The 19,172-nt window shown below is 45.4% G+C and overlaps 1 protein-coding gene across 4 annotated transcripts in view; it reads right to left on the bottom strand.

The window, feature by feature from the left end:
- Positions 1–19,172, bottom strand: part of YEATS2 (YEATS domain containing 2) — a 1,971,885-nt gene that overhangs the window by 1,767,242 nt on the left and 185,471 nt on the right. For all 4 annotated transcript variants that reach the window (XM_069617830.1, XM_069617832.1, XM_069617831.1 and 1 more), the window contains one exon: positions 15,067–15,164. In XM_069617830.1, the coding sequence (XP_069473931.1) occupies positions 15,067–15,164 (98 nt within the window). The remainder of the gene's footprint in view (positions 1–15,066; positions 15,165–19,172) is intronic.

The raw sequence follows: 19,172 nt of genomic DNA on the forward strand, positions 1-19,172 counted from the left end.
TGATTCTGCCTGGTTTCCTACTGAGGACACTAACAGGCTTTTAATATCTCCTATAGCTAAAGGCACCCCTGCGTTGTGTTTTTCAAAGGTGTAAATCCATTTTCCAGTGCCCACCGTCAGTGGGGGCAGGGATTTGAGGAGGCTGTTTTTATCCATCTGAGCCCATAAGACATAATGAGGCCGTCCTGCTCCCTTGTGGATCAGGGGCATTTCTAATTTCGATTTAACCTTCCCGCCTTTTGCCCCACTTCCCCTCTTCTTCGCTACGGCCATTCTCCCAAACCTTTCTCGCACCCTCCCTTCCCAGGTTCCTTCCACCCATGGTGTTAGGTGCACTTTCTGGATACCTCCCACCACCCCCTCTTCTTCATTGTCAAAATCACTCCAGTACTCCTCGTCCCTTACTGACCCCACGGTTTTCATATCCCCAAACTGTCTCCCCTTCTCTTTCTACGCACACGGCTCGTATGGAGGCGCCATCAATCCTGGACAAAAAATCTCCTGATTTACACTCTTCTTCCTGTGGGGAGTGTGTAAGACTGCACTCTCTAGTTCTCTTGCTGCTTCACATGCCACTCGTAATCTCGCTTACTCTGTACATGTGGATGATAACTCTACTTCGATGCCCCGAGCACTCACTCTGGTGCGGGTGGGTGTTGTCGTTGGTGGGTAATATGGTGGGGGTGGTGCTGTGCTCGTGCTTGCTACAGCACCTTCTTTCGGACACATAGGTTGGATTTGAGTACCCTTCCGATTGTCGTGTTAGTAATGGGTATATTTTCTTGGGTTGCCCCTCCCCCTTCTCACTTTCTTCCATGTTACCCACTGTCAGGTTTTCCAAAAATATTTCTCTTTTTTCTGTGATGCATATTTCTTCAAACATCCTCCACAGATCTAATATTTCCCTTCTGTTTTGTAAGGGCTTTCCCTTGTATTTAGCAGCAAGGTATGTGGACATATGGTCTAAGGCACCCTTATCGAAGGACCCTTTCTCTGCCCAGGAGTAAGGCATTCCCTCCCCCTTCCTTTCTGTCACCCATTGTCCGTGGAACTTTTTAATCTCGTCACTGTACAGTGGCAGGCTTTTACATGTGTGTTAGTGGGGTATCTGTCTCCACGGCTGTCATCTGACTTAAGAGTGTTCGTCTCAAAAAATTTCGTGCAATATTTGTCTTGTCCGTCTATATTGTTGGGAGTCAGTTTATAGTCATCAAATGCATGTTAGAACTGTCAATACACTGTCAGACAATGTGGACATAGTTACCTTTTAGAACATGGAAACAAATAGGCTTTATATGCAATTTTTTCTCCCCCTTCGAGCATCCCCACTCCTCTCTCATTCACTTCTTAGTCACACCCTACCTGTCCCTCCTGGGCCTCCTTGGTACATGTGAAAAAAAGACGCTGAAAACAACAAGCTAAAACAACAAGCTAAAACAACAAGCTAAAACAACAAGCACTACTTATTGCCAAGCCCTCTACTTATACAGGCTCCTCATCTTTCTCTTTATTTGTAATCTCCTACACTGTTTGGGACAGTGCACTGTGGCTGCCACATTCTAACGCCTCTCGGGGATAGGCTCCCTTTCCTTCCTCTTTTATATACTCTGTATTACTAAAAATGCAATGAAAAAATGGCCATAAAACGTCCACTATCAACTAATCACACTACCATTTATATCCAGTCACTGTGTGTTCCCCTCAATCTTACTGCTCCATTCCAACACCCAGACATTGTTATTCCTTGCAGTCTATACTCACGTGTCAGTGTTCTTCCAAAAGCCTCCGCTCATGGTTAATCCACAACATGTCTGGGCCTCTCCCTAGGGCTGTACCTGGCTTAAATGAGCAGGTGGGGTATTCACAAAGCCGGAACCCACAAGAACCACTTCTGCTGCATGCGTGTTTTGGGGGACTGGTCAGCTGTAGGTGGGCACAGCCTTTCCGGAGAAGCCCCTACATATTGCCACAAGTACAGGGGCTAAAGAATCACAGTGGTCACCAAATGAAGGCATAGACCTCCGAACGCACCCTCCAGAGTAAATACACCCCGCTAGACAATAAAGTTAAGAGATAGTTTTGCAAGGATAACAAGGTTTTATAAAATATAGAAGTCAGCAAAGAACTTTGCTGCACAAGAGCGCTCTGCCAGAAAATTACACGGGCAGCACATTAAGAAGGCCAAATGCATACTCAGTAACAGGATCGTATACAGTAGAAATCCACATAGCTGGATGGTGCGGACATATACCAGGGCCTGCTCCATAGGGGATGCTGGGCGCTAATTGCCCGCTTCTTCCCAGTCGATCTTGGTACATGTGATCTTATCTAAGCTAAACAACAGGAACAGGTTATTCATTCATCATGGCAGGCACCTGAACATCAAAGTAAAGGGGTGCCAGAGAGAAAAGAGAATACAATACAGTTATGTGGACCCCTGATTTCAGGGCGACATTAATACCGCAGCTCCCACCCCCAAGGGATTTGATCTATGATTTACCCTTCCTGGTACCTCATGTTACCGAAGACGTTTGTTGCTATTGCAGAGATATACAGAAGCACAAGCTTTTAGATCTGTGGTGGGCACCTTAGAGAGGCTAGGGCCGTAGGGTCGGGTTAGTGAAGTGTGGCAGACTCCGGCCTGGCTGGGTGGATGAGGGTCAGGGGCCCTAATGGCAGTTTAGTGGAGATGGATGAACGCAGCACAGGGCCTAGTACTGTCTCGCGCTTGGAGCAGGGCACATTCCTGAAGGTGATAGAGATTTGCAACACTGGGTGGACAAAGGGAAATTGACCTCCGTGGGAACAGGGCTCGTGCAGAGCTGGCCTGGTGTGCTGACGACTTGGCATCTCGGCGCAAACCTGGGATGCGAGTGCAGCAGCCCTTGTGTTGGTTCTGGGCCTAGTAGAAAATTGAGTCACAGGGCAGGGGAATGGTTAGTGCTATTTACCTCTTTGTATGTCCTCCAGGGGCTTTGTATGCACCCTTGGGCTGGGAGCTAGCCCCCCCCCCCCAACCTGCTTGTCGGTTACATCGCTTTGGGTGGGGTTCGCCTAACTTGGAAGCACCTAGGGGTGTGGGATAGGCTCATTTCCATTCCAACACGTCACCCCAACAGTACACAGGAGCATTTGTTAACAATCTTACGATATCCAAGTTCACCACAAATGCCAGCATTGCCTTTGTAAACCCTTTTTATGCAGCTGTGGTGTACCCAAGCTATTTACCAGCATGGCCAGTGTAAATCATTTTATGAAGCATGGTCCAAAGTAAATGACAGCATTCCTAGTGTAAAGCACTTATTATTTGTGGAAATAGTCTATGGTCTTTGGTCTACAAGTCATTACGGTCACTGTAAAGAACTTCTGAAACTGAGAAAACATTCTAGGACTATAGGGTCACTGTAAATCATGCTGATGTAGCTGTAGCCACAAGCTATTCTACAAATCTCATAGCAAATTGGATGATGTTGCTCAAAAAGTATAAGCCAGCATTGTCACCACCAACTTCCATGATGCAGCACTCTGCCCCAAAATACATTAATGCATTGCGGACACCCAAACACAAACATCACTCGCACATTAAATAAGTAGTAAGGATATGTGAAGACTTGAACTCTGCCAGTGTAGGAAGGAAAGAACCAGAAGAAAAACTTTCAATGTCTACATCCACAGACTGTGGATCCTCTTCCCGCTCAACACCAGACGCGCCCGCTTTCTCTTATACTTCAAGATGGAGCTCAAGACCGTCCCCTTCAAGAATGGCTTCTCTCAACGTCTAGGTCATCACGCCCTCCACAATCCAACTAACCACAGACTGGCTGATCTGCTCCCCCATTTTGTCTCCTGGTTACTTGTACATCCTTTGGTGCCAAATTGCCTGCCCTACTCCTCCCCCAGTGTTGCATCCCTGATCCCTTGTGATCCGCTTCCCTCACCGTTTACCCCCCACATGGCTTCTAAAGCGCTGTGTTGCTTATCGGATCTAGACCCATGCTCAATAAACACCATAATAACAATCACGAGAAACTGCAAACATGTATTTTGGGTCACTATACATGCTCTCAGGTGGTCTTGTTTGCATATAGTCTGCATATTGAAAATAGATCTCGGACTCAGTTTGTCATTAGTTCTAAATAAAATATCGTCCCTCATCTTTATATATAAAGGGGGGGTGGGGAGGTGTGTGTGTGTGTGTGTGTGTTCCTTTGAAATGTATTACTATTATATCCAGTTTGAAAGTGTTTATTAAAGCATTTTTAAAGGGAATTAAAAAAAAGTTAACTTTTTAAATCACGGCACGCCAAATATGGGACATGGCAAGGTTACAGTTTACTTAAGTTCATTCACGAGACGAGAGCACAATCGATCTTTGTTGGACTTTTTCTCAAATGCGCTGAAGCGATTGAGTGACTGAAATATGCCGCACAAAAAACAAACATCACTTGGAAAAGCTCCATCTGATGCAAAGCAAAAATCAATATCAAGAGCTTCTGAAAAACAACATATGGCAGCACGCCTTGCTGACCACACGACAAAAGCAACATCCTCCAGAGCACATGAGACACCAGAGCAAACTGAAGCAAGACTTGCCGACAAGAGGAGAAGAGCAACATCCTCCAGGGCATATGAGAGACCAATGCCGGGTAGCCCAGCTAGTTCACTATATAAACAATTTAATAAGGGAGCAAATCTCCCTCAATCTCTAACTCTCATGGGAAAAGCTATGGGATAAATGGCACAGTATCTCCTAGCGGCATTAAATAAAATCAAAGAGCATTTGAGAACATAAACATGCGTGACTGTCATTTGTCACAATACTCACCCTAACGCTAAAATGTCTGAAAAATATTAGGCATATATACCCACATTTGGACATTTTTTTTTGAGTGACCAACTTGCACTGAGCAAAAAACTACTTCTCGTTTCGCTTGCTTAATTTGAAGGACACTGATGATTAGTTATGGAATGCAGCAGCTTCTTACTTTGGTCTCCTTTAGGCCCACAGACACTGATAATAAACGTGCACTATATGAACCCACCGATCCAATTCCAGACTCGAAATTCAGACACTGACACACTAAAAGTTATAAAATAAAAAAAAATATATATATATATATATATATATATATATATATGATACATTACTCACCGTAATCGTATTTCTGATGCTTGTATCTGCTTAGATTCACATGCTGTGCCTAGGCCGACATCTAGTGGAAGCTGCTGAGTATTACAGTTTGTTTTTCGAAAATGGGCATCGACACAGGGTGTGCCAGGAATACTATCCCTAGTGTGACGTCCACTGTACCCAAGATCCCTCACGCGTCTAGGATCCTCAGATTGTATTTTTTCTGACATGAGGTAGCATGAGGAGTAGCGTGAGTACAGATAATCCAAGCAGACAGATAGAAAGGTAAGACTACAAGCAACCATGCGCCTTCTCTCAGAGGGGAGGAAGGGTGGGTCGCATGTGAATCTAAGCAGATACAAGCATCAGAAATACGATTACGGTGAGTAATGTATCCCTTCTGAGGCTTGTGGAATCTGCTTAGATCACATGCTGTGCATAGATTTGCGAGCAGTACCTGAAGAAGGAGGTGGGATGTGAGAAGGGTCATGAGCAAATAAGTGTCTTAGAACCGCTTGTCCCACTTGTGTATCTGCCTTGGAATGGGTGTCAATGCAGTAATGCTGAGTAAAAGTGTGAATAGAGCTCCAAGTAGCTGCTTTGCAAATGGTGTCAAGGGGTACATTTGCAATGAAAGCCAGAGTGGCCCCAATGCCTCTAGTAGAGTGGGCTCTTGGCGTGAAAGGCAGAGTTCTTTAAGAGAGTGAGTAACACAGATGGATACAGTTAATAATCCACTTCGAGATGACACCTTTAGAGACGCGATCCCCCTCTCTGCCTGTAGCTACGGAGTCAAGCAGTTGATCTGTTTTCCTTAGCGGTCTGGTTTTATTTACATAGTAGAGGACCGCCCTACGCACTTCTAGGGTGTGTAGTTTCACCTCAGCCGAGCTTTGAGGGTCCTGGAAGAAAGCCGGAAGCTCGATGGACTGGTTTATGTGGAATTTAGATATAAATTTAGGTGAGAACCTAGGGTGTGTGCGTAAAACCAGTTTTTTATGGACAGTAAAGAAGGGATCCTGCACTGACAGAGCCTGAATTTCACTGACCCTTCTTATAGAAGTAATAGCTATTAAGAAGGCCGTTTTATAAGTCAGGTGTTTGAGACTGCTTTTATGCATGGGCTCGAAACGGGGGCCCATGAGCTTAGATAGCACCACATTAAGGTCCCACCCTGCTGGTGGGTTTGAAATAGAAGGGTGAAGTCTCTTTACTCCTTCCATGAAGGCTTTAACTACTGGTACTTTCCACCACAAGACCTTGTTATGGGAAGTGGTGTATGCCGACAGGGCTGCCAAGTGTACTTTCAGTGAGTTAAAAACCAATCCTGCATCTAGCAGGTGGAGCATGTATGTAACAATAGTGGAAGGAGTGCAATCAACTGGGTTGATTTGTCTACTCTGGCACCAGATGAACGAATCTCTTCCACTTGTCAAAGTAACAGTGCCTTGTGTTTGGTTTCCTAGATTCCTTTAGGATGTCCATACACCTCTGTGGTAAATTGAGATGTCCAAACTCTATGACCTCATGAGCCATGCTGCCAGGTTCATTGAGTTGGGTTGCTGATGCACTGTTTGACCTTGGTGCTGGGACAGTAGGTTGTACCAGGCTGGAAGTTTGATGGGCTCGCACACCGCCATCCTGCGTAGGTGTGGGAACCACGGTTGTCTTGCCCACATGGGAGCAACTAGGACGAGCGTCATTGACTCTGTTCATCTTGTTGACCACCTTCCTGATGAGAGGAGTTGGTGGAAAAGTGTACGCAAACATCCCTAACCAGTTCATCCACAGGGTGTTCCCCTGGGCATTTTCTGTAGTGGAAAACCCCACTGAGAGAAGATATCTTCTATGACCTCTCTGTGTAGAACCCATTCGTGTTCCTCTGGGAGGGAGTCTCTGCTCAGAGCATCCGCTAGGGAATTGAGCTCCCCTGGAACATGTTGTGATGACAGGAAGATGTTCCGTCTGAGTGCCCATATCCAGATTTTCTGGGCAAGCTTGGACAGATTTGGCGAACGAGTCCCTCCTTGCTTGTTCAGGTAGAACATGGCTGTTGTGCTGTCCATCCAGAATTGCACTGACAGGTTTAGTAGGTGGGGCTCAAACGCTTGAAGCGCTCTGAATACTGCCAGAAGCTCTAGCAGGTTGATGTGGTTCTTGGCCACTGAGGGAGACCAGAGACCCTGAGCTGTGTGGTGGAGATGGTGAGCTCCCCACCCCGTCAGACATGCATCGGTAGTGCCTACTGCCTGTACTTCGGGATCGTAAAAGGGTTTTCCCTGTGCAAGATTCTCTCTTGTCCACCAGTGAAGGCTTTGTACTAGTGTTGGCGAAACGACCACTAGATCGTCCCACTGACCACTTGCCGGAGACCACTGTTTCGCCAACCATTCCTGCATGGGACGCATGCGCAGGCGCGCGTGGGGGACCAGGTAAATACATGACACCATCATGCCCAGCAAACGCATTGCTTTGCGTACCGTTATTTGGTGACCGGACAGATATTGCGGAATTTGCAGTAGTATATTCCGAATTCTTTCCTCTGAAGGAAATGTCAACCCCTCTTGAGTATCTAGGATTGCTCCTAGGAACTGTTTGGAGGTGCTTGTCACCAGGCTTGACTTTTTCTCGTTGATTGAGAAGCCCAATTCGTGGAGGAGGTCGATAGTCCTTTGAATGTTTGTTCTGCAAATTACTGGGGTTTCCCCCGTTATGAGCCAGTCGTCCAGATAAGGGTACACCGGGATTGCCTCCCTGCGTAGGTGTGCAGCCGCCACCGCCAGTTCCTTGGTGAATACCCTTGGTGCCGAAGCTATCCCGAAGGGCAGTACCTTGAACTGGTAGTGCCGACTGTCCACCTTGAAGCGCAAGTACCTTCTGTGAGCTGGGAACATGGAAATATGAAAATAGGCATCTTTCATATCCAAGGTTGCCATGTAATCCCCTTTTTTAGGAGGAGGATTACCTTTTGTAGCATAATCATACGAAACTTTTGGGGCTTGACATACTTGTTGGCAGGCCGTAAGTCCAATACTAGGCGCATTGTCAAATCTTTTTTTGGCACAAGGAAGTAAGTTGAATAAATACCCTCGTTTACCTGGTGTCCCGGGACGAGTTCTATCGCGTCCTTCGCTAGCAGTTTGGCGATCTCCTCGAGGAGAATCTTCTGATACTTTAAAGAGTGTACTCTTTGTCGTGGAGGATGGTTCCGGGGATGCTGCAGTAGTTCTATACAGTACCCTGCGGATACTGTTGACAGCACCCATCTGTCTGATGTGATCCCTTCCCAAGCCTGGGTGAAGTTGGAAATGCGTTCCCCTACTGGGGTTGCGTGAGAAGGGACCCTGAACTGAGCATCACTGCTTTGGTGGAGGCGTGCCGCCTCCTTTACTGGGGCTGCCTCTGCCTTTACCACTTTCTCTCCTATTACCCCTGCTGTAACCCTGGGTAGACTGTTGGCTGTTGTTGTTCCACTGTGTACCCTGCCCCTGGGAATAATTTGATCCTCTCTGGGAATTTTGGCCGCCTGGGCGACGAAAATTACTATTCCCACTCTGGTTAGGGGGTTTATTGGTTAACTGGCCAAGGGACTTGAGTGCCTCGTATTCGTCCTAGGCATTCTTCAGCGCGTCCTCGACCGTCTTACCAAACAGATCGGCTTCCACCGGTTTGTCCAACAATGATGCCTGGGTTTCTGCCTTAAAACCAGACTGCCGTAACCACGCATGTCTCTTGATAACAGTACCTTCTGCTATCAATCTGCCTGCGTTGTCCGCGGTGTCAAAAGTTGCTTTTAAAATGCAACCAGACAGGGCTCTACCCTGTGCGGAAATTTGTGCTAACTGGCCCTTTAAGGGTTCTGGTGCAGAGGCTATGAGTGCCGCGACTTCTTCCCACTGATGGCAGTTGTAGCTGGCCAACAGGGTGGTGGAGTTTGCAATCCTTGCCCGATAGGCGGACGTTGAGGCTACTTTCCTGCCAAAACCATATAGTTTTTTTCTCTCCTTGTCTGGAGGAGCTTCGGACGATGACAAGGGTGTTCCAGCCCTCTTACGAGTGTTAGTGACAATTAAGGAGTCTGGCTTCAGATGTCCTCTTATATAGAGAGGGTCAGACTGGGCTGCCCTGAAAAGTTTTTCAACTCTGGGATTGACTGCTCTGGTGAGGTTCGGGTTCACCAGGGACGGGTTTATTCTTCGCTGAATAGACTTAAGGATAGGGATGGTCTGGGCAACAGGCCTCCTTTCTCCCACTAACTCCTCGGCGAAGTCCCTCTCTTACTGGACACCGTGGGTGTCAATATGGAAATGTTCTGCTGCTCGTGCGAGACCCTCGTTCAGGAGGGGTTGGTTATCGACAGGGGAGTCGGTAACCGGGACTTCCTTCTCTACCGGGGAATCTACTCTGTAGGTTTCAGGGTCTTCCTCTTCCTCTTCTTGGTCCTCATCATCCCCATAGTAGCCTGTCCCGGTTTGCTCTTCTACCATGCCAAAATCTTGGTCCTCACCAAAGGAAGTCTCTCCTTGATACAGTGGGTATGGCCGTGAGTATGGTTGTACCTCGAAGGGGTCTGTAGACCTCATTGGTGTCTCAAACCGGGGCTTCTTACTCGGGGGGGGGGGGGGGGTAGGATCATTAGAGCCTGAGGGTGTAGCCCCTTGTGGATTATATGAAAGGAAATGGTCTGGATTTTTATCGTAAAAGTCTGCCAAAGAAGACATCCTTGACATGACCCCATCTATGTCATCAATCGACCATTTTTTGGAACTGGGAATGACTCTCAGAAAGTCTAGGAGATTTATCTTGAGTAGATTTGCTGGTTTTAGAAATATCAGCAGACCTGGTCTTGTCTGTCTGTTTAGGAGGAGTGGAGTGTATCACAGGTGTGGAAGAGTGCAGAGGCTGCTTCTTCTGCTGTTTTCCCCCCTCGCCGGGAGTGGAAAAGTGTTTTCCCTGTCCCTTTGTGGCTCGAGGTTTTCGACGCCTGGCGTCGAGGATTGGGGGTAGAGCCCTGTCTTTCGAACGTGGGGCCGTGCTGATCTGGTCTGCGGGCTCCGACTCCTGGAGAGCGGCCTGGGGGTGGAAGTCGTCTTCGTCCTCGGACGATCGAACTTCTGTTAGCCTAGGGAGCGAGGCACTCTTGGCAAGAGTGGATGATTGCCTGGAGTCATGCGGCGATCTCGATCGAGAACGCCCAGAGGACACCGATTCGGACCGTTCTGTTTGTACCTCTTTCCGAGAACTCAACGTCGTCGACTCTCGGTTGGACTTTGTGTGTTTTGTGTGAGTGGTGTGTGAAGCGCTTGGGTCGCCGGGGGTCTTCCCCATAGCCGCCCTGTCGGACGACCTTCCGAGGTCGGGGACCTGCGCTCGGCTGTCTTTTGACGCCGTAATGCCCTCGCCGTCCGAAAGCACGGCATCGCTGCCATCGCTGAAGGCGTCCTCCGCTGCCATGGCCGCCTGCCTGGCGTGGTGGGCCCAACGCTTCATCGAACGGTCCTTAAGTGTCTTAGGTTTAAACCTATTACACGCTCTGCAGTTCGCTTCGGGGTGGTCCCTCGGCAAGCAGAGATTGCACGTGGCGTGCCCGTCGACCCAAGGGTATTTGCGATTGCACTTGGGGCAGAATTGAAAAGGGGTACCCTCCATACGCACCTTGAGGCAGCGGACTGGTAAGTGTAGGAAATGTATAAGGTGTACCTATATACCAAGAGTGTAGAGTATGTCCAACCCCCCCACTCTCCCTACTTGCATGGCCAAGGCCAGAGGCCTTCCAAGGCCCGGGCCGAGGCCAGAGGCCTTCCGAGGCCCAAATCCGTTGTGCAGCAGCCGACGGTCGATTTCTTCTCCAAACCGGCGTCGAGTGTCGAAGTTCGACGTTGGGATGGGGAAAGGATGTAAATTAATCAATATTTTAGCAAAAGTATGGCTAAGGCCAGGGGACTCCGCAAAATGCTTCCGTCCAGTATGGCGGAAAAAAAAACAAAAAGGAAAAGTAGTTCCACTTTTCCACACAGGGACGGCACTCGACGCGGTCAGGACGTCAATAATAATCTCCCAAAATGAATTAATCCTCCATTCGCCACGAAATTATATATATATACACATACACACACATATATCCATATACACACACACACACACTAAGGTAAGTCACACACACTAAGGTAAGTCATTGTTCAGCAAGGCAAGTACTACAACACACCTTAAGTAACTTTAGAAACACCAATGCATTATTGACAGTAAGTAAACCACTTAGTAATACTTGACAGTGTGCAATTCAAAGATAGGTAAAATACTTTTGTAGTAAATGTTTCAGGTAAGATAAATGAAACAAACCAACATATGGTAAGTAAATACTTAGCAATCATTTCACAGAAGCCAAACACTTTAGAAGTCCATCCCTCACTAGTTAGGAGTGTCTCAGAGTCCGTTTGGCGGGTAAAGAAGGCACAGCTGTTGAAAGTTTAAATGTTACAGAGGAACTCCTCTGTAGCAAGTAAGTAACAATCTTTGTTGGAGAAGTCCTCCTGTAGGCTGACGGGCGTCAGGCCTGGGCAAACGTGTATCTGCAAACTCCTAAACACACAAACAGCCAGCAACACAGGAGGCGCAATAAGTACCAAGAGTCTCACAGTACCTTAGGAGTGAAGAAGAGCTTGCAGCACGATGCCCCCACGATGCAGCATCAGCAAACCCAGTCACCAGATTCTTGGTCAGGCAGAAGAAAGAAGGGACACTGGAGTGGATATCGCTGCAGCAGTCGAGTGAAGAGGCTTCCAACAAAGGATTCTTCAGGGTTCTACGATTTTGGCACATTTTGGGAAGCACCAGTGAAGACTACTACCGCCTGGCCAATTCGTCTGGCTTTCCCAGGCCTGCTCTCAGTGAGGGGACCTCAAGAAGTGGAATCTTGACTCTGGAGGTCTGGAAGGAGTGCAAAGTTTTGGGAAGATTCGATCTTCGGGAGACTATGCACTGCACAGTGGTCACAGGTCCGAGGGTATTGGCGGTTTGCAGCCCGTGCTGGCCACAGCTGGTCGTGCGATGGCTCGAAATGCAGGTCGTCTCAAGACTGTTTTTCCTCACCAGTCTAAAAGGGGGAGTCGTCCTCTTCAGAGTTCTCCTGACGCTTGGAAGAAGGGGTTGAGCAGCAGCGATTACACAGAAGGCATCTCTGATCGTCTGGAAGCGGCTGTAGACATCGCTCCTCTTTTTCCTTGTCGATTCTTCTGTTTAGCTTGTCTTCAGCCTCGGCACCCATGCACCATTCAAACTCTGGGTGGTGGCTGTCCTTTTAGGACAACCAGCCCACCAGCTGGAACTGGTAACAGACAGGCACAGCAAAAGACAGAACAGTGGAGTTTCGGAGTCTTCCTCGGTTTCCTGTCCTCACAGACACGCTGGAGCCTTGGCGGGCTTAACAAAAGATTCCCACCGAACACAAAAGTCCAACTACGACCTCCCCGACCCAGCACAGTAGAAAAAGGACCCAGAAGGGACAAGCAAACAAATGGTGAAAAAAGAATACAGTCACCATTTTAGGTCAAAGGTGACTCTTCTTGTGCACCACTGCGGCTGCGAGTAGAGCCTGAAAGTAAGAATTGCACAAAGGGGGATACTATGTAGGCCCTCAGCACTCCACAAAAGGTGAGGTGTGCTGATCTCACAACATAAAAGCTAGGAAGGATACTAAATATCCCCCTGACCTTGGGACCAGTAGTTCTTACAAGGAAAATCACAGAAAATAAAAAGGGAAGCTCCAGGGGCTACTGGCCACAATGCACAAATTGTTGTGTCTAGCAAAATTCAATGACTGATGCCATGCACCTTGAGGAAAGCATTTCTCCAAAGAGTTACAAAAACAAATTCAAAGTATCCCAAAAGATACAGTAAAAGAATGAGTGAGTTTGGAAAAAGGTTCCTATTCACTCAAGGGAAAAGATCAAATATCCAGTAGTCCAGCACAACGTGTTGGGGGACTCACAGGTGGAAAAGATTGTGCATACCAATTAAAATCTACCCAAATAATCATTCACTCTGGTTTCTCCCTTGTGCCTTTAAAGACACCATGCAGAGCTGTAAAATTGAGCCGACTCGCACAAAAAAATGAAACTAGACAAAAGAAGCTTGTGAATTTAATTGCCACGCCCAGCTGTAGCATTTTTAGAGCAGCCAGAAGTATATTTAGTTACTCTTTTCAATCCTCAGGAATGCGATTTGTTTACACTTGCTAGAGCAAACAGTCTAATGCTGGCAACATTGGTGGCAAACAGAAAAAAAGAAGCAATGCCATCTGCTCTTGCAGCGAGTCTTGGAAAAGGAGTGGGTGTATAGCGCGTCTTTCTCCTTTGCTCTAACACGTTCACAGAAGAAAAATTACAAAGCTACTTCGGAAGGAAGGGATTAACCGGTACTAATACAGCATTCTCATCTCCCAAGAAATTTAAAACAGACAGTAACAAAAGCTATGGTAAAAAGGCAGGGACCATGACAGAAGATATTTAGGTTATGGCAACTGGATTGCTTTAAAAGCAATACAGCAACGTTTAAATTGAATACCCGACTCTAAAGCCAATCAGTGTAGGGTTTTGTGAATTAGAGCGATGTGGTCACATTTCACTGCACCAACAACCAATCAGACAGCGATGTGAAGGGTAATATTAAGGTTGCCAGTATAGATTGAATTTGCGGCAGCTGGACTGGAAGTGCAATAGGCAGAAAGGAGATCTTGGTGCGACATACCCTTTTGAGACTCAAAGCTTTACATTATTTGAAGGACTAAAAAAGTAACTAAACAAGTTGTATCTGAACTAAGGAGGTTTAAATTACAATTGACTTTGAGGGAAAATAAAGAACCACCAAATGTCCTTCTCCGCTAGCCCTCTCCCATTCAAGACCCTCTGGGCACTCCATATGCTAAATATTATTCTGCACCTTATTGTACTTAATGTTTTAGCAATTTCACAGATCACAGTATTGCTGCCTTTTAGAGGATCCTTGCTCTGGCGTCTGCCTCTCTTACTGCAACAAGGGGCCCACAGTATGGCAATGAGTTTTAGCTTATTGCAAGTCTATACTTTATCTTAACCACAGGTCCCCTACTTGCTATGCTGTTGGTTTTATTTAATTGGATCCAAGATGTTTAGAAAATGTAAGATGCAATGTAGGAAGGATTGTTCCAAGAATGTCTTATATTTTAAGTTATACAAGCAATGCTGTTTAATTTTGATATGCTAGATTGTTTTAACTACTGGACATTTTTATCGTCTACTTTATTTTAATTATACTAGAAAGGACAAATGGAGCCAAAAGTGTTAAACTTTGAAACTCCCTGTCTGCCCTGGGGCTCTATGGTAAAAGCCTATCCCTCAATCAAAGCCATTGTTCTCCAGGGTTTCCTCCAAGCATCAGCCCTAAAAGCTTAAAGGGTACAAGATATGTGGTGGTATTTTATACATTCCCTTTCTGCTTCAAATTGTAACCATTGTAACCATTTTAATGTATTGTATGTGCATCGAACAAAATCGTATTAAAAATACCAGTTAGTGGATCAATCCGAGCTGCTTGGAGGGGGTGTCTGCTGACTGTCAGTGAATTACTTTGTTCTTCTGCAAAGACTTGCATGGCTTGGGGCATGGCGGTTGGATAGAACAATATGTCAGAGAGGGGGTGGAGGGGACTTAAGAAAGCTGTGAATGGATTTACTGTCTATTGGACCACTTACCCCTCCTGCTGAATTAGACATGCCTGCATAGGTCACATTTCTAAAAAGGAAAATGTGCTGAAATCAACTAGGTTACCATATTGTTAACTACAGAAGCAGATACTTAAAGAAAGCAGCATTTTACTAACGCCATAAATTACTTTATGAAAATGTTTACTTTATGAACTCAATATATTTGCTAAAGTCAGTTTTCAGGTTAGTGTCATACCTGATTGATGACTTCAATCTCATGTTCCTTGTTCTTTATTTCATCTGTAAACTGGTCCTTAATAATACCTTCAATCTTCTGCACAGTGGCATCACAGGCTATCAGGAGAAAAAAAAAAGTTGTCAGGGTTTTAAACAGAAAGTGGCATATCTGTAAACATAGTCCCCCCCATCATGGGTATCTTCATTAAATGAATAAACACCTAATAGCACTGCCTTTATGCAAGGTCAGTGAAGCGAATACTCGGTCTACCCAAACTGTTTACTTTCCATTTGACCTCCAAAAACAACATCTGTGCCAATTCAAAAGTGTAGTAATAGCAGTAAATAAATATGAAAAAATTCATCATATAAGCGTGTATTTTAAACATGTAAACAGACTTTCAGTTTAAAGCAGTCGACCTGCTTTTACAGTGTTGCACCGCAGTGACAGATTGTTTTCTACACACAGTGCTGAGAAATTATGTTCTGCTTTTTCTTCATCCATTTTCTTGGACTGTCCGGAAAGGAAGGTGGGCAGTCATTGGTGGGGTCGGCTTCCTCGATTTTCAATACAGACAAGAGCTGATAAAGCATGCTGGGAGAGGGCAGTTAAGGCAGGGGAGTGAGGGGTTCAGTGAACATATTTGAAACCGGCCATGATGAAAGCCTAATATTAAGTGAAAATTATGTGCAAAGTGATCATAATGTAAACTGGTAATGAACGTGGTAATCCGATATTCTGGAAATCTGCCATGATATGTGAATTATGCATATTGGAAAATGACTAACTTCCGCTAATAAGACATGAGGAAATGGGATAACTAGGGATAATGTAAACTTGCAATAATATGCTTCCAAGATTCTACTATACAAACATTTGAAAGAAAGACACTGTTTATTGATATTTGGCGCCTTATAGTGGCATTGCCACTGATGTCCGATTCCCTTTTTTAAGACTAATGCAGAACTGCTGATGTTGTGCCCGATATTTGATTTTCATGTTAGTTTACAAATAAACACTTTTGTTTCTACAAAAAGCTCCACTTTCCCTGTGTTCCAGCGTTTTCCATTCTCTTTGTGAAAGGTCTTATCTGGTACAACTAGTATTGCCCTCTGGAGTGACAAGCACTTGGCGCCTTAGCATAGATCACGACGAGAACATATTGTTTCACCCCAATAAAGTTCTTACAGTAAAACCCCTCCAAACTAACTAGGTATTGTTATATTATGGAAAAGTGTTCAAATCACTGTACATTGTTGCTGGTGTACTGAGCCAGGTTTGCGCACAAGTCGCTAGTTTCTGACTTACAAAGACACGATTTATCATTATTGCAAACAATTACCAAAGTACCAGCATATGCCAGCCATTGCCACAGTCTAACCAGGTTTTACCATCATAAACCTGGTTTCTACCTTTTGCCGGGTAACTCACACCATGTGTCAGGAGTTTGCATCATATTCTTAGATATGCACAGAAAATCCATGGTCGTATGGGTAGCTCCTCACATCACTTGCTAGTATTGCCATTAGGTACATAGAATTAAAATTATATGTTTGTTTGTTTGATTATTAATTTATAATGCACGCCAGACCCAGAGGTAACCGGGCGCAGCAGAAAAGAGTATGCGAAGCTTACAATGTTACAGGAATCTAGCATTTACAGTGTTACATACATGTAAATTTTGCATACTTGCAGGTATATGCAATTTAATTACAGAGGATTAATATACAACGTACAATTGGTTTACAAGCAATGATAAAATTATATACAATTGTTGTTAGATTTCTAATAATACATATGTACAAGCCAGATGGGCTAAGGATACCCAAGTGTCTAATGGGGTGACTACAGGTTGTTGGAGTTAATGTGTTTGATGACGTTCCTTCTGAAGTGTGAGAAGGGTTGGTCTGCTCCCAGGTTATGTGGCAAAGCATTCCATAGTTTAGCGGCTGTCACCGGGAAGCTAATGCCGCCAATTTTAGCTAGATTAATTCTTGGTACTACCAGATAATTAGAATTGACAGTTCTTGTCAGTCTGGTTGATGTCTTTCTCTATTTTATCTGTTAGGTAAATGGGAGCAGCATTATTGAGGGCTTTGTGGGTCAGGGAGATCATTTTCAGATGGATTTTGTTCTCAGTAGTAAGCCATTTATGTTGGCGTCTAATAGAGGAGATATGCTCCCTTTTATTTATGCCAAGTGCAGCTCTTAGGGTGTTATTTTGTAAGATTTGTAGTCTTTGGGTGATGGCTTTGTTAGCACCACTGTAAAGGGCATTACAGTAGTCGAGTCGGGAAAGTATTAAGGCTCTTGCCAGGATTATACAGCTGTCGTTGGATAGGAATGGCTTGCCAGCTCTTATTAATTTACAGGTATAGGCTGTAGTTGACGCTAGGGAATTAACCTGTTTAGTGAATGACATAGTAGAATCAAGGTAAAAACCAAGTGTTTTTACTTCTCTAGAGACCTTGATGATATTTCCGTCTATACTGTACGCGGAGTAGTCTGGGCCTAATTTGTTGATGTTGGCCTGTGTACCCAGAATTATCAATTCTGTTTTATCATTCAGGCAAAGACCATGAGATGCCATCAATGCCTGAATGATGATACACTCTATTCACCAACTCCCTGTCCTTACTATGATCCCCAGAAAGCGGGAGGAGAATCTGTGTATCATCTGCATAGTTAGTATAAGTGATACCTAGATGGTCCAAATCATCGAACAGAGGTTTGGTGAAGATGTTGTATAAAGTTGGGGAGACACAAGAGCCCTGGGGGACTCCACATATGATGGCAGTCGGGTCTGCTGCTGCCGATGGGGAGAGAACTCATAGTTCTCTCACTTAGAAAGGATTCTATCCATCTGATAGCCTGGGTGGAGAAGTGAGCGGCCAAATCCAAATGTCTACAGAGGACCTTACGGTCCAGAAGATCAAATGCAGCTGAGAGGTCAAGTAAGAGGAGGAGTGCGGTCTTTCCTTGATCTCTCAGTTCATCTATTTGGGTCTTTAAATCAATAAGGGCTGTTTCAGTTCCATGTAGTGGACAGAAGCCAGATTGTCTAGCTCCTAGCAACTTGTGTAGTTCAAGGTGTTTTTGAATTTGTGTATAAGCCACTTCGTCCAATATCTTCAGTAAGGATGGTACCGTGGTAATCGGGCGGTAATTAGTAGGGATGCTTCTTGAGCAACGGGAGCACCCAAGATTGTTTTAAATTGGCTGGGATGGTGCCTGTAGAAAAAGAAGCATTAATGAGTTTGGAGATGAAAGGTGATAAATCTCTGGCAGCGTCTTTACTATCTGTGCAGGGCAGATGTCGCCTTTACAATTAGAGGGTTTAAGGGAGAGGGTAATTTTCTCTACCTCTATTGTAGTAGTTTTGGTGAAGGAGAATTTGTTAGTCTTGGTGCCGAGGGTAACGTTAGGTGGTGGCTTGGGCAGATTAGGAAGGTTTAGCGAGTCTTTTTTCAATTGGATTTTATTTTGGAGGGTGTTTATTTTATTAGCTAGTGCGTGTTGGATATCTGTACACCAGGTCTGATCCTTGGTGCAAGTGTCTGGTGTGGCAATAGGTGATTCGAGTTCTTTCAATATGGAAAAAGAGTTCCTTCATGCTTGAATTAGAGTTGGTAATACGGTCATTGTAGGAGTTCCGCTTTGCCAGGCAGACTTCCTTTTTGTAGTGGCTAGAGATAGAGGTTAAGTTAGCCTTGTTCTCAACAGTTGGGCATAGTTTCCAGGCAGATTCTCATTTTCTCTTTGTAAGGCATAGTGCCTCGAGTTCAGGCGTGAACCATTTATTTAAGTAGGCCTTAGGTTTACTTGTTCGCAATTTAAGTGGGGCAATTTGGTCTATAGTATCAAGCATGATTTTATTGAATTTGTGAACTAGTACATTGGGGTCTAGGTTGTCAGGCAGAGCATTTAGTGTTGGGAGGATAGCAGGAAGGATATTGTCCGTTGTCATATTCTTCTTATTTCTAGTTAGGCATGGTGGTGCCGTAGATAGAGCTGTGGTGGATGGTCGGGTGGTTAAGAGATTAAAGGACACCAGTGAATGGTCTGTCCAGGGTAGTGGCGAGATGGAGGAGATGGCGGCTGTGCAGTTGGAGTCGGCGACCCAA

The sequence above is a fragment of the Ambystoma mexicanum genome, chromosome 10 (genome assembly GCF_040938575.1).
Source record: "Ambystoma mexicanum isolate Mex_15411 chromosome 10, UKY_AmexF1_1, whole genome shotgun sequence".
NCBI classification, from domain to species: Eukaryota; Metazoa; Chordata; class Amphibia; order Caudata; family Ambystomatidae; genus Ambystoma; species Ambystoma mexicanum.